The sequence below is a fragment of the Chiloscyllium plagiosum genome, chromosome 10 (assembly GCF_004010195.1).
Source record: "Chiloscyllium plagiosum isolate BGI_BamShark_2017 chromosome 10, ASM401019v2, whole genome shotgun sequence".
Taxonomy (NCBI): domain Eukaryota; kingdom Metazoa; phylum Chordata; class Chondrichthyes; order Orectolobiformes; family Hemiscylliidae; genus Chiloscyllium; species Chiloscyllium plagiosum.
This window is the reverse complement of record NC_057719.1, coordinates 45,807,959-45,824,112: the sequence shown is the minus strand read 5'-3', so window position 1 is coordinate 45,824,112 and position 16,154 is coordinate 45,807,959. Positions and strand designations below refer to the sequence as shown.

General features: G+C 39.7%; 1 protein-coding gene across 2 annotated transcripts in view; it reads right to left on the bottom strand.

Moving 5' to 3' along the window:
- Window positions 1-16,154, bottom strand: part of gpr137c (G protein-coupled receptor 137c) — a 43,428-nt gene that overhangs the window by 11,543 nt on the left and 15,731 nt on the right. For both annotated transcript variants that reach the window (XM_043697654.1, XM_043697653.1), the window contains exons 2-6: window positions 8,042-8,091; window positions 6,656-6,884; window positions 5,677-5,826; window positions 3,733-3,858; window positions 1,289-1,413 (exon numbers count right to left, since the gene is read on the bottom strand). In XM_043697654.1, coding sequence (XP_043553589.1) covers window positions 1,289-1,413; window positions 3,733-3,858; window positions 5,677-5,826; window positions 6,656-6,884; window positions 8,042-8,091 — 680 coding nt within the window. The remainder of the gene's footprint in view (window positions 1-1,288; window positions 1,414-3,732; window positions 3,859-5,676; window positions 5,827-6,655; window positions 6,885-8,041; window positions 8,092-16,154) is intronic.

Here is a 16,154-nt window from a genome sequence, read left to right as displayed (position 1 = left end):
ACTTGAAAGGGTTCAGAAAAGATTTACAAGGATGTTGCCAGGGTCGGAGGATCTGAGCTACAGGGAGAGGCTGAACAGGCTGGGGCTGTTTTCCCTGGAGCATCGGAGGCTGAGGGGTGACCTTATAGAGGTTTACAAAATTATGAGGGATAGGATAAATAGGCAAAGTCTTTTCCCTGGGGTCGGGGAGTCCAGAACTAGAGGGCATAGGTTTAGGGGGAGAGTGGAAAGCTATAAAAGAGACCTCAAGGGCAACTTTTCACGATGAGGGTGGTACGTGTATGGAATGAGTTGCCAGAGGATGTGGTGGAGGCTGGTACAATTGCAACATTTAAAAGGCATCTGGATGGGTATATGAATAGGAGGGATATGGGCCAAGTGCTGGCAGGTGGGACTAGATTGGGTTGGGATATCTGGTCAGCATGGACGGGTTGGACCGAAGGGTCTGTTTCCATGCTGTACACCTCTATGACTCTATGACTTTATGACAGCATCACAGAACTCTCAAATGTCATATCTTAAATAATTTAAATTAGCTTTGAAAATATTCTCAGTATTTACTTCATACTTAATATTATAAACATTTCAATCAAAAAGTTAATTAGCCAGAAATGAAAGGAAGTCTACCATGTGAAACAATGTGGCAAGCCATGGTGCTTATGAAATTGTTGCTGCTGAGAATCAGCTCAATACAACAGATAGCCCAGGAATGGTCTTGATATACACAGCCAAAATACTTAAGATTCAGTAAGAGTAATTTTGTTGACTGATACATGTAGAAAGTTATTGTATATTGCTCCGAACTGTAAATTTTGAATAAGAATTGTCAAAGCAACATGTACACCCTGAAGTTAAAAAAAGGCATTTCCTCAAACTAGTTTATTACCTTAATCTTAAGAATGACACTTGTGATTGATGGGTTGGGAAAGATAGGCGAGGGAAAATATTTTGCATGCACTAGTTCTGTCAGTCTCCAATCACACTAGTTCAGTGAGCGACAAAATTCTTCCCAGACATTCTCTGAACTGGAGTCAAGGAAACTTTACAGGAATGTGACGACAGTTAGATGAAGCCACATGGCTCAAAAGGTGGTACTACTAGGGAATTTCCTTATTTTTTTGTGGATGAAGAAACTATGAGAGAGTAAATTGCTGGCTATGAAATACTTTGCCAAATGATTACAAATGCGAAAACTTCAAGAATATTCTTTGTCAAGGCTACTACTTTCATTAGTGTCATATAGTAAACAAAATGGAGATCACCATCGCCAGAAAATAATATTACCCACCTTCCTCTCTCCCCTCTAGAGCCACTGCTTCTACTTAAATCATCATCACTATCATAGCGTCTTGGATTATCGAAAAAGTATGCCCTGGAACTGAAACTGTGACTGTTGATCATTCCACCAGATCCCTGCAAAAGATTTTCATATAAAGTTACAGCAGTTTAATTGAATTCAGGTCAATTAAATCATAGAATCCCTACAGTGCGGAAGCAGGCCATTTGACCCATCGAGCCCACACCAATCATCCAAAGAGCATTCCACCCAAACCCACCCCCTCCACCCTATATTTCCAAATGCTATTCTACCCAGCCTGCACATCCCTGGACACTACTGATAATTTAGCACAGCCAATCTACCTAATGTGCACATCTTTGGACTGTGGGAGGAAACTGGGTGAAACCTGGAGAAACCCCTGCGGACACATGGATAATGTGCAAACGTCACACAGACGGTTTCTGGAGGGTGGAATTGAACCCAGGTGCTTGGCACTGAGACAGCAGTGGTAACCACTAAGCACCGTGCTACCTGAAGTTTACATGAACAGCCAGAATAAAAGAAATGCTGACAGTTAGCACCATATAAAAATTACTTTTAAAGAATAAAATGTGAGCATTTCAAACTTACTTTACTATCTTTTCCATGGCAATTAGGGATTGACAAAATCTGGATTTCCCATTGACACCCAGAGTGCAAACAAATAAAGTCACTTTAAAAAAAAATCCAGCAGCACATCCACTAAAATAAGCAGATTTGCTTTTCCATCATCTGAATGGAATATTGTGGTATCAGAAGAAAAGTGAGTAACGTTGGTTTGGTTTATGACCAAACAATGACATAATTTTAAACAAAATTTACAAGTCCAGCATGTTCGTAAATAGTTACCAGAAACAATATCTGGGACTTGAGGCAAAACTGTTGACATGCTTATAATAAGAGCAAGATAATGTATTTTAAAATTCCTCAAACATAATCAAAGTACAGGCAACTTTGCCAAGAGTATCAATAATGAGTGACAAACTTCTGGAGATTGCTAAATTTTGCCTTCAAAAGCTGTATTCACCAGCTTCCTGAGAGACTGGAAATGTTTCTTTGCAACCTAAATTGTTGTTCAGTTGGACCACTGCTACTAATCCTGGGATAAATACATGATTCACAAAGAGATATCAGACAGTAGGAAAAGATTTAACCAGTTAGATGCTGGAATGAAACTCTTGCAAGCCGTGATCATTATATAAATCTAAGTAGGCTTTAGATTTGGAAAAGAATGATTTCAAAACTTCAGGAAGGCAGACTTCAAAAGGGCCATAAAACATCAATTACATTAAACTCAGTGAAAACATTAAATATTTCCCAGGAAAGGAAAACAAAGTAACTTTTGATGCAAATCAATATCAGTGCATTCTCCTAAAAGGCACTTGGGTAATTAGAAACTATGATCAATAAATGAGCTATGCGGTATTATTAAACTTCAAAAAAGTTACAAAAGTTTAAAAATGGAAATCCAGCAGATAAAGATCAAGGAAAAAAGACAAAGAATTAGGTCAAAAGAAAGCATTAAATAAAACTAAGAAGGGATATCAAAGTTAGTAGCAAAAATATATTTTGGAAGTGATAAGGAGAATATTAGAAAATGAAAGGTAAATGAATGGCAACTTAAATGAATACTTTTAGTCCTTGAACATGGAAGAGGGCTAAATATTCTCAGTACAAGAGGATGTAAAACAGTCAAAAATATAATAATGAATTTGAGAAATGTGACAATGATTAAAGTAACTGGAAAAAGAGCAAATTGCTAGCACTTAATGGTTTTCTATCTCGTGATAAGTTAAATGAGGTGATTCAAATCCACTAATTATAATTTTACAAAACACTTCTTTGAAAAAAATGTGATGTTAAATTGGAATATTCAAAATATCACAATTACGTCAAGGACTAAAAAAACAAGTAACTCAGGATATCAATTATAACAAATGTACTGATAGATCAAAGGAGTGACTGAGCAGTAACACAAGTAGCAGCTGATTAAAATAACTCAACATTGATAAATGAAGGATTACTGTACTAAGTGCTCAGGACCTTTCTAGACGGAGCTTCGTATTTTCCTGTTTGGGAAGGACATCTAGGAATATGGAACAAAGCAGTTAAACAGTGTTGAGGAACATGATGGCAGAACAGGCTTTAGAAGCTAAATGGTATACAACTATTTTGATATTCCTGTTCATAGTACTTCCTTCCACTGAACAGATAAGAACATTAAAGTTTTTGAGCATTACATTGACAAAAATCACAACATGCAGCATATAGTAGATCGATGAGAAACTTCTGCTACTATATATAAACATGATCTGGAGGAGCCAGTGTGGACAAAGTGCTTCCAGATAAACCTGTTGGACTATAAACTGATGTTGTGTGATTTTTAACCACATACAGTATAAACAGTTACTTACCAGATTTTGATTTGGTCTCTGCACCCTGAAAAAAAATACCACCAAACTTGTAGGCAACAGCTCCCAAAGGAAAAGAATGATTCCAAATGCCACATAAGCTTGGTCACTGACTTTTTCAACATCTGCCTGTAAAGCAAATGTTAATGCAGCTTAATACAATAGCAAGCCAATTGAAATGAACACATTCCTGAGCAAGTTAACTGGGAAAAAAATCTTAATTTAAAATCCTGTACCTCCCCATACCCTGCTTCCTGAAGGACTCCATTGCATTTTCCCATTTCCTTTGCCTCCACCACATCTGTTCTGATAATTTCCACAGGGGAGAGTGCCTCAACAATTTCAATTTTTCCCTTTAATGAGGTAACCACAGATGACAGGGCCCTCAACTGTGCCTGACCCATCTCCAGTACAGTGGGCCTCCACCACTTCCCTTCCCTCTCACAAAAACAACAGTGTCCCCATGGTCCTCACTTTCCACCCTATCAGTATCCAAAGGATCATAAGCCACCATTCCAACCACCTCCAGATACATATTCCTTTTCAACCCCAGTCAGCATTCCATAGAGACTGTACCCTCTGGGCACGCCGGTTAACTCATCTTCTACTCCTAACACCTCCCCAAACCCACATGGAACCTTCTTATGCAATTGCAGAAGGTTTAACACTTCTCAGTTTACCTCCTCCCTATCCAAGGTCCCAGACACATTCTGCAGTTGAAGCAAATCAGTGAGCTGCACTTCATTCAGTCTAATTAACTATATTCGTACTCAGTGTGATCTCCTTTACACTGGCAAGGCAAACCCCAGACTGGGTGACTGCTTTGCAGAACACTATGTTCTGTCCATAAAAATGATGCTGAGGTTCTAGTTGCATGCTACTTCAATACGATGCAATATTTCTGTGCCAGCACTTGACTCAGGCTTGCTGTAGTGTGCCAGTGAGGCTTAACGCAAGCTGGAGGAACATCTCCATGTTCCATCTAGGTACCTTAGAACCTTCAGGACTCACTGAATTGAACAACTTCAGAGCACGAACACTACAACCTCAACTCATCAGCCACACCAACTTCTTCAACCCCTCTCAATGCTGGTTATCTCCCCTAGGTTTGGTTTAGCATGGCCTGTTCCCAGCATAGATCACCTACTTTCAACATTTTACATCTGTTATTAGCCCCCTACCTGGCATCTCTCTCTCTCTTAGCTTTTCAACTATCGCTGTCTTTGCCTCCTTCTGGGCACTATCTCCATGCATGCCTCCCACCCAACCCCCATCATTAGTATAAAACTACCCTTCCCCAGCTATTCTCAGTTTGGAGGAGTTACTGGACTTAAAACATTACTTTTGTTTTCTTCTTTGCAGCTGCTGCCAGGCAGAGTTTCCCCAACAATTTCTGTTTTTGTTTCAGATTTCCAACATCTGCTAGTCATTATTTTTAATTTCTTAAGATATCAGCTGACATTACATAAATAATAACTCAGTAAATTATATCATAGCACATTTCATTAAAATTAAACCAAAAAAATTGAATCCACATACTGAATCTGACCAGATATATTAAAGTAGTTTGGAAATAGCCTGCAGTATGAGGGCCTGTTTCCATACTGTAATGTAATCTAATCTAATCTAATACATAATCCAAATTCAGCATACCTTGCATTGTAACATTCTTTTGTGCATTTGCCAAATATTAGATTAGCTGTGACTAATGGTTTGAATTGAACACTAAACGGATGACAAGTGCGTTGGCATAGCATATTTCTAATGAACTCTAAGAATTTTCAATTTTAATTATTCATTGGTGGTGTACATTTTGCATTTTCAGCTGCGTAGAAGCTTTTTACATACAATGTGTCCCATAATTATCCAGCTTTACCTATCAGCAAATGAAAATTCTGGTAGTTCTGATTAAAAAAGAAATACCTTTGTAAATGTATATACAACTACCTGATCAGACACATTGTACCAGCCATAGTTGAATGAACTGGGTCTATCTTCTGGAGCCATGAAAACCACAACCAGGTTATAGGAAGCCCTTGATATATAAAGCAGGATCACTGCAGCACCCACAAGAGTAGCCTGACAAACAGAAGTTCCCTGAAAGGAAAGTATACACACATTATATAATTATGGTGAATAAAGTTGAAACACAACTAAACTCATACTATTACAGTTAAGGCAAAGTAAGATTGACACTTGATACGCAAAACATATTGGTATAGCATTAAGCACCAAAATAAGGACTCACTACAATGGAAGTTGCGGGGGAAACTCAGCAGGTTTGGTGGCATTTGTGCAGCGAAAGCAGAGTTAGCATTTCTGGTCCAGTGACCCTTCGTCATAACTGGATCTGAAATTGTTAACTCTGCATTCTCTACAGAATGCAGAGTTTTTCCAGGATTTTCTGTTTTGTTTCAGATTTCCAGCACCCATAGTTCTTTGTTTTTTTTTTGTTCTTAGCCATTACAATATTTTTTGCTCTAATGAGGATAAAGACTGACATGTTCACTTGTGATATCAAATCAGTGCCTTGCTTTACTCATGAGGCGGCTGTTTCACCTGCTCATTGCATGGGTTCACAATCAGGTGACTCTGGGCAATATTTTCACTCCAACTCAGCCATTAAAGCCTTACTTGTTAAAACCCACAGCCTGAATAATAGCAAACTGGATTCAATGGTTTGCTACTTTATTGATCTTGAGAATGATCATCACTAAAAAAAGAGCATTAAACTTCAAAATAATGCTGAAAGATGCAAGAAAACCACCTTTTGGCATTTTTTCAAAGTAACAGCAATCTTTCAAAAAAAATACAAGTTTCAATTTCACTTAAGGGCAGACAAATTAGAGGCTAAGTACTTTACTCAAAAATTAATAAATCCAGGTCTTTCATTTATATTTTGGTAAATGCAAGCAATCATTTTTACCTTGGACTCGAGATACACATTCGCAGATGACATTTTTGCAATTTTGAAGATGCACACAGCCAATGAAATGGCACAAAGTACAAAGAGGCTGTCATTGATGAGTACTCGAGCAAAAACAGTCCATTTCAACTGGCTTTCTGGCACATTTCCTTGGACAAGCACTGCACATGTGAAGTTCACCACCAGAAACAGAATGCTAGCAAATAAGAATCCTAGTCGTAACGGTATCCTGAAAATATTACAAAGGTAATTAGTTAGAAAGTGCTTATTATACTTACATCTGTAGCTTAAGTGAGATTCAATAAACAATTTGCATTAATCACAATGTTGCTTTATGGGGACAGATTTTCCAGGAAATGGTAATCTCTGTGAGATTGCCATTCTGGGCCTTTTGCTAATGGAAGAAGGGAACTCCACATTTCCGAAAGGAAAAGTGCTCAGGGCTCCCTCAGGAATTAAACGTGTAGGTTTAATTAAATTCTGGCTGCTCTTTAGTAACATAGAGCAGTCAGAGTATGGCAAACCAAACCCACTTTTCACAGCATTCTGCTCCCACAATCTGAAAATTAAAATATCCAAGCAGTAAGTTTGCCAGCTGATGTCAGAGGGGGAATGCATAAGGGAGGTGCAATATTAGGGTGTTGGGCAGGGTTGGGTGCCAGATGGATATATAATGTATGCATGTTGTGAGTGAGGTCAGTATGGGGTCTGTTTCATAGTTACTCAGCTATTAGACTTTTTAATTGGCTAACTTTTCCCAGTGGGAGAAAGTGAGGACTGCAGATGGTGGAGATCAGAGTCAAGAATGTGGTGCTGGAAAAGCACAGGTCAGGCAGCATCCAAGGAGCTGGAGAATCAATGTTTCGGGCATAAGCCCTTCAGCTTTTCCCAATGTAATTATTTTGCTTAATTTCATTGGTATCATTCCAAGACTCCAATTTTTAAATCGAGACAAAATTCAATTTCCAGGGCAATTCCTTCGGTGTGCGCTACTAATGGGGATTGCACAGGGTCGCCATATGCAATCCCATCTATGGTCATATAATGACTGACTGTCTGTAGCCTGTGCAAAATCTGCCCCATAAGATTTTATTTCAGAAACTCTACTCAGTAAATGAGATTACAAGGGAACGTAATTAAAAGAATTTTTTGGTAATTATCATACATTTGTACCTCAATTGAAAATACTGGAGCAAGTTGCTTCAATATGCAGAGAACAGAACCCCCATACATACTATTTTGTGCATATTTAGCTACAGTTGAAACTAAATTAAAGTTTTAAGCAATTAAGTTTTTCCAAAGTGTGATGAAAATATCTTTCAAAACAAGTTTGTTTCTTTTGGTTACTCCAGCAACAAAAACAGAAGGTGTGTGCTTGGTACTCACTTGTATTTATTAAGTTCTGGAGAATATTTGGCTTTGGCCTTAAAAATAACCTGCAAAGACATACATGATATTGAAAGAAAAGCCAGCAAACAAATAGTTAGAAATACATAGATATCTACCTCAAAAAAGAATGAGAGGGTGTACTAGCTAACACAAATTTCCCTTTAGATAAAGTGTTAAGAGAAAGAACCAACAGTTTGGAGTGGAAGAATCAATACTGAGAGATAACATTAACTGTTACTTAGAGAGGTACAGATTAATCAGGAATAGTCATGGTGGTTTCATTAAGGAAGACCATATTTACTGATTTGAACTGAGGAATTTAGGAGGATTGGGAGGGCAGTGCAGTAGATATCACTCCAGTGGATTTTAGTAAGACATTTTAAATGACCCCACAAGGCAGACAATTAAGAAAAATTGTAAGTCCAAGGTACGGAGAATCCCTAAAGTGTGGGAGTAGGCCATTTGGCCAATAGAGTCCACACTGACTCTCCGAAGGACATCCCACCCAGACTCACTGTCCCCCTCTGCCCACCCTGTCCCTGTACCCCTGTATTTTCCATGGCCATTCCACCTAGGCTGTACATCGTTGGACTGTGGGAGAAAACTGGAGCACTTGGAGGAAACCTACACTGACATGGGAGAATGTCTGCGTGGAGTTTGCATAGTCACCTGAGGCTGGATTCAAACCTGGATCTCTGGTGCTGTGAGGCAGCAGTGCTAACCACAGAGCCACTGTTCCACCCCCAAGTGGCAAGTTGGTCAAAAACTGGCTCAGTGACAGGTAATGGATGGTGGATCTTTAAGTGGAAACCATTTTCATTTGTATTGCACAGGGTCCAGTTTTATGTACCTCAACATGTTAGACTTAAATGCAGGAGGCACAATTGGGAAATTTGCAAATGACAAACAGTGGGTATGTGGTAAAAAAATGACGGCTGGAAGGTACCAATGGTTTGGTTGAGTGGGCAGGAAAGTGGAAAATGGAATTTAATCTGAGGAAGGGTGGGGTTATGCAATAGGGGAGGGTATTTGGGAAAGAGAATACACAATAAAGAGAAGGGAATTAAAAAGGATGGAGAAATTGAAATGCTGCATATGTCTATGTGCATATGCACCAAATGCTGCATATGTCTATGTGCCCCTGCATATGGCAAGACAGGTAGATAAAAGGAAGTAAAGGAGGCAAATGGGATGCTTTCGTTCATTGGATGAGGCCTTGAATATTAGAGCAGGAATGTAATGCTGGAACTGTACAAAAGTGTTGGTTAGGTCACAGCTGGAGTGGTATACAGAGTTCTGGCCACCACGTTACAGAAAGTACATAACTGCTCAAGAGATTATAGAAGAGATTTAATAGAATATCGCCAGTGCCTAAACTTTGAAGCTCTGAAGAAAGATTGAGCAGGCTAGGATTGTTTTCCTTAGAACCAAGGAGGCTGAGGGATGAATTACTCTTAAGATGTGCAAAATAATGAAGGGCTTGGATAGAGTTGACCAGGAAGACCTTGCCCTTGATAAATGACCCATCATGCTAGGGGAACAGATATTAGCTTATTGGTAGAAGTGGACAAAAAGGAAAAACTTTTTCTCTTTACCCAGAGGGTGTCAGCTTGGTAGTTGAAATGGGAAATTTCAACTCATTTAAGAGGAACTTGATGTGTGCCCCAAGCACTTTAACCTGTAAGGTTACAGATCAGGTGCTGGAAACTGGGGGGGGGGGGGGGGGGGGGGAAATGGGTGGCTGCTTATTCAGCTGATGCAGACACACTGGGCTGAATAGCCTCTCACTGTTCTGTAATTTTCCCAAGGTGCTATGGAAGGATTAACAATGCCAGCTAGTTGGGAGGTAGAGTGGAAAGGAAAGCAGAGGCAGAAAACCAGGAAATGAGTTAATGAGTTGAGCTTGGATGGGTCAGGGTTCAGGAATGGAGAGAAATGGGAACAAGAGTGCTGCTCAGGCCTGATCTTGCTGAAGAAATTCCCGAACTCCTTACACCTCAACTAGAGATTATGTCAGAGGACAACTGGTCACAGCTGTTCTTAATTGTTCTTTAGATAGGGAAGGCTTTGGCTGGAGACAGTGGCATACAACTTTAAATATTAGAAATGCATAGATTACAATGACCAAATAACTGATGTCAGGTATAGATCACCTGGATTCTTACCACTAGGTTTGAATCCTACTCCAAAGAAACCAACTTAAACATTGCATTTCACACTCCAGTGCAGAAATAAAGGAGTGCTGCACTGTCAAAAGTTCTACCTTTCAGACAAGTTGTTAAACAGAGGTCTCATCTGCCTTCTCACACAGATGAGAGAGATGCTATGCCCCATTTTGATGGTAAGCAGGAGAATTGGCCCTGATGTCCTAATATTTATCCCTCAATGTCACAAAAGAAATAACCTGATCATTACCACAGTATCATTAGTGAGAGCTTACTGTGCTATCACAATTTGACAGCCATGATGCCAACAAGAGTGACTACACTTCAACAGTAATTTTGCTGGTTGTAAATTGCCGAGATATCGGATGGTTCTGAACAGCATATAAAGGCAGGTCTTCTTGAAGTCTTGAAGAAATCAAAAATGTGTTTTTATTAAAAGTATTGATAGTTAGTAATATTTCGAAAGTTTTTCTTTCATAAAAACTTCATTTAGGGATGAGGACAGCACTGGTCTGGCCAGTATTGATTGCCCATTCCTAACTGCCCTCAAGAAGGTGTTAGTGAGCTGTCTTTATCAACCGCTGCAAAACACTTGGTGCAAGTAACATCCACAATGTTCTTACAGATTGTGTTCCAGGATTTGACAGCAAACAAACACCAATATATTTCAAGGCAAGATGGTGAAAGCATTGGGAGGGGAGCTTGCAGGTAGTGGTGTTACCAAGTATCTACCATCCTTGACTTAAGGTTGTGGTGGTCATGGGTTTGGATGATGCTAAGGACCCTTGGAAGCATTTCTGCAGGTTATCTTGCCCATGGCACACAGTACTGCACTGTTTGTTGATGAAAGGAGCAAATGTTTGTGGATATGGGGCAATCAAGTGGGCTACTTTGCCATGGATGGTGACAAGCTTTGAATGTGCTGGAACTGCATGTAGGGAGACTTGCATCGGACTTCTGATTTGTACATGGTGGACAGGCTTTGGAAAGTCAGGAATGCACTGCAGTTACATGCTGCTTAATTCTTAATCTCTACATAGCTTTTGTAGCCAGGAGTATTTATATGGTTGGTTCAGTTCAAGTTCTGGTCAATGGTAACCCCACCTAGGATACTGAGTGTGAGATTTTATGCTTGCCATTAAATGTCAAGGGGTGAAGGTTAGACTCTCTTTGATCAGAGTTGGTTATTGTCTGGCACTGGAGTTGTACAAATGTCACTTGGCACTTATCAGTTCAAGCTGGATGTTGTCCAGGTTTTGCCGAATTTGTCATGGATTGCTTCAATATCTGAGAAATTGTCAGTGGGGCTGAACATCGCGCACAGTGAACTTGTGACCTTATGATGGAGGGAAGGTTTTGATGAGGTAGCTGAAGATAGCTGGGCCAAGAACCCCATCTTGAAGTCTGCAGAGTTGTCTTGGAGCTGAGATGACTGACCTCCAACAATCATACACATCTTCCTTTGTGCCACCTAGGACTCCAATCAATGGACAATTTTCCTCCCGATTGCTGCGGACTCCAGTTTTGCTAGGTCTTAACCAATATCAAGGCTGTCACTATCACCTCACCAGTTCAGCTCTTTTGTCCATGTTTGAACCACAGTTACAGTGAAGGAGCTGAGTGGCTGTGACATCACCTAAGCTGGGAGTCAGTACATGACCCAGGCTGTTTATGTGAATATATCAACATCTTTATTATTCAATTGTCTAAATACACATGAATGCTAGCAGAATTAGAAAAAAAAAGATTAAAAATTAGAAACTGTGGTAGCATTCCATGTGTGGGTACTATGATGTAGTATGCATAACCAACATGTGATTAAATCCAGAGATTGGAAACAATTAACATTCTAAAAAGGTATATTTTCCAGAAATAACAGTGAACAAAATAAAAAAAGAGTTTAATAAAATGGATTCATTGCATACCCCTCTAACACAAAGAAACAACTGTTTAGACAGCTTCCAAGCTTTGATCCAGGTACCCTACAGATTTTCAAGTCAATATAAAAATTTTCTCTGCAAAGAGAAATGGTAGAAGAGACAGGAAGTATTTTAAGGCAGGTTTTCAAATTGACCAAATTGTGAACGAAGGAAATTGAAGTGGTTGAGAGTCAGAGTTACTAATGGTATTGCTCAATTACTTCTTGAACCTGATTTGGAAATGCCGGTGTTGGACTGGGGTGTACAAAGATAAAAAAAAAAATCACAACACCAGGTTATATATTGACAATCACCTGATGAAGGAGCGTCGCTCCGAAAGCTAGTGTGCTTCCAATTAAACCTGCTGGACTATAACCTGGTGTTGTGTGATTTTTAACTTCATGAACCTGGGCAGCAAGTTTATCTTCTCTTCATGCTATTAGTAACAAGATCAGAGAGACGGGACATGGAAATCTTATAGGTGTGGCATTGAGTGAATGATGAAATTCCACATGATGTGAGATTCAGATATACAGAAGACCTTAAATATACAACATTAACGAAGATCAAATTCAGAAGTTTGTTTTTGTAAAGAAGTGGACTAACATTGAATATATGTAATAGGTAAATTCCTAAAGTGTTGGCCTAAACAAACATAACTAACTGGATTAACAAATCAAAAATTCAAGGACACAAGAAAGTTGACATTATTATACACTTTGAGGAGCAAAAGAAAGATATGATCACTAAGCTGAAAGTGCCTCAAAAATATTCAAAGATCTGTGCCCATTGCCTTTTGACAAAGAGATTCAAATATTCATGACTGTCAAAAATAAAATTGTCCTCATCTTTTTCTTAAGTGGGCAATCACTTTTTTTCAAAAGCAGTGACAACTAATTTTACATTCTGATTAGATGAATCATTCATTCCATAGCTACCTGTCAAGGCCCTTCAGGGACTTGTAGGTTTTAATCAGGCTGCCTCTTACTCTTCGAATTTCCAGCAGATACAATCTTAGCCAGTGCAACCGTTACTCGTAAGACAGCCTGTCCATTTGAGGCATGGAGAGATTATCTTTAAGGCAACATGGCTGCTAAACATGCAAATACGACCCATGGGATCAGCTAAATAGGAGCTTGGGTCAGTCACAATGTGGAAAACAATTTGCAGTGGGAGCTGTATTTTTGCCTGCTATTAATCAGGACATTGCAGAAAGATTGGGAGTCTACAGGGGAAGTAAGAGGATGCAGCGGTTGGAAAAAAAACAAAATAAATAGTTTTATTCTGTTGTGCAGATTACTTCATTTTCACACCTAGGCGGCTGCTCCCATCACTTGTGAAGATGTCAGTTTTCTACATATTTGCACCACCTAGAGGTGTTCACAGGATACTCTTGCCTTGCAAGTAAAGTTCAGACAAGCCTTACTAGACTGTAAACAATACATTTACATAATTCCTTAAAAAAAAGAATAATACACAAAAGTCCTGATGTGGTCTCAACAGTGTCTTGTATAATTGAAGCATGACCTCCATACTTTAGTATTTAATTCCCCTCATGAGCTTCCTCAATTATTTGGTGTACCTCCGTACTAACCTCTCCCAATTCATGCATTATAACATCCAGATGGCTCTGCATGTCAGAGCTCTGCAATCTCTCATCAGTTAGTGATAGGCAAGATTTTCCAAGGCATCGCAATCATAGTCAGACTGCCATCTCATTCCTACTTTTATGTTAAGAGTGCTGCATTTCTGGTAGTAGATTCTGATCACAGATCCTGCAGAAATGGAGAGTGTACCTTCAACGTAACTATGCACATTGTGTACAATATAGTTAGGGCAAGGCAAACCACAGTCACTTTTTCACCACAATAGTAGCTATATTCTCCGTTTTCAACAGCCAGTAGCACTGACAGCTACTTTGACAGCTCTTGTAAAAAGCTAAGTGTAAGATAAGGCAAGCAAATGGGTAGGTCACTAGAGTGACAGGCAAGTGACCATGATCTAGGTCAGGTGAGGGTAGGTATGTGGTCTAGCCTGCAAAGGGGAAAAGTCAGTTCCTTGGTGGGTACAAGGGTTCTGGAGGTTTGGTAGGTTCTGCTGTTCGAATATAGACTGCTGGGTCTGGCAGACGGAGAGGGGTGTTGGCCAGGATCCTACGGGTGTAAGAAATCAGGAGAGCTGTGGTTGGAGACAGAGGGCTTGTGAAGTTGAGGGGGGCCAGCTTAAAGAAGCTCCCAAGAATGATGAGAATGCCATGGAGGAATTGAATTACGAACATTTTAATATGAACCTTTGGAGGACCAAAAACGAATGCTTAAAAGTGAGGATGGAGTCTTTAATACATGGAACTTGGTAAGATATAGGATACATGCAGTAGTTCTTGGACGAGTTGAAGTTTAAAGTAAGAGAGAATGGCAGCCTTGGCAGGACAATGTTGCCATATTGAGAGGATAACAGAACCATGGGTAATATTTAAGCAACTGTTGGTCTGAAGCAGGTAAAGCTGTTTTTGGAAAAATGGAATTGCAAAATTGACTCACGGCCAGTTTGGACGTCATTGCCTGTGGTAATGTTTGGGAAAGGGGATAGAGTCAACAGTAAGATTGCAGGGTTTAAGATTAGGGGTCAGAGACAATGGCTGTGTTCTTTACAACATTTAGAGGATAATCAGTTTTAAAGACAGAAAAGGGGATGTGTGCCAGGATGGAATTCCACATGATGCCTAGGCAATTGGAGATATAAATTATAAATGGTGGACAAAGGGGGGAGGCCTGGGGGAAGCAGTGCAGATTATTGGGCTGGATAAGGTTAAAGAAATAGAGGAAGACTGGAGGAAAGGCATACAGTTTGACAAGATAGAGGCAATGATATCATGAAGAAGAAGAAGAACTGTTTGACTAGTGTACACAAGACTCAACTTCATGTGGAGATAATGTGCAGAAGGAAAGGGGGTCAGAAGTAGTTTGTATCTAAAGTGGATACAGAGTAGCTGATAGAGGGGCTACTTAGGGCTGATATGGCTTTCAATTGAGGATGATTGTTTGATTTAAAAAAATACAATGTTATGGGAGTAGATCAGAAGATTGCCATTAGATAATGATATTCATTAAATGAGTCGGTGTAGGCTTGGCAGCTGAATGGCCCATGAGCTCAAACACTGATTGTGTGATGAGACACATGGAGGTCAGTTCCACTGAGCTTGATGAGAAAGTACAGGTTCAGAGGTAGGGTAACAGAATGAAAGATTATAGAGGTCAAGAGAAATAATGTAGCATGATTATAATGAATGAGCATGCGATTAGTGACATTAATTAGGGTCATTTACATGCTTCCAGGGGAAGAAATTCCACAGTCAAGATTCAAAGTAAGTTGTGGCAATATATTCCTGAACTTTGAAAACATTGGCTAAAAGCAGCATAGCAGCTTGAAAGGACAGACGGAGTTCAGAGTGAGCTGTTTTGAGAACAGAGCTGATGTCTGACTTTTGGTGAAAGGATAGAAGAAACTAGTAGAGTGGAGGGAACTATTTACACAAAGCATGAGCCAGGAAAGGATGCTGGATGGTCAACAGGCTAGCTGGTCTGGGGGCCATGTGCACAGGAGGTAAATTCAATTGTGAAAATTAAATCCTGCTTTTGACCTGAGGAAGACAAATTGGACAGACCATATGGAGCACCAAGAATTTAAAGTATTTCTTTATACTAAAAGCAAGAATACAGGAACAAAAACATAGTAAAGATGCAAAGGCAAGTTTGGTTCTCTCAGTGGGGTTAGAATCCCAAGTGAGGAAGTGATTCATTGCAGTCTGTGAATACTACTTCCACTTTGGGCAACACATCAAAGCAGCAATATATTGGTCTTGGAAGTCAGCAGGATAGATTGACTAGAATGATACCAAGAGGTTAAACAGAGTAGGCTTGTATAAAGCCATTTTATATCCCACTGACTTTTTAGTAGCAGTATTGGGGAGGAAGGGGGAGGGGGAGGTGGAAGAAAGAGGGGAGGGGGAGGTGGAAGAAAGGGGGG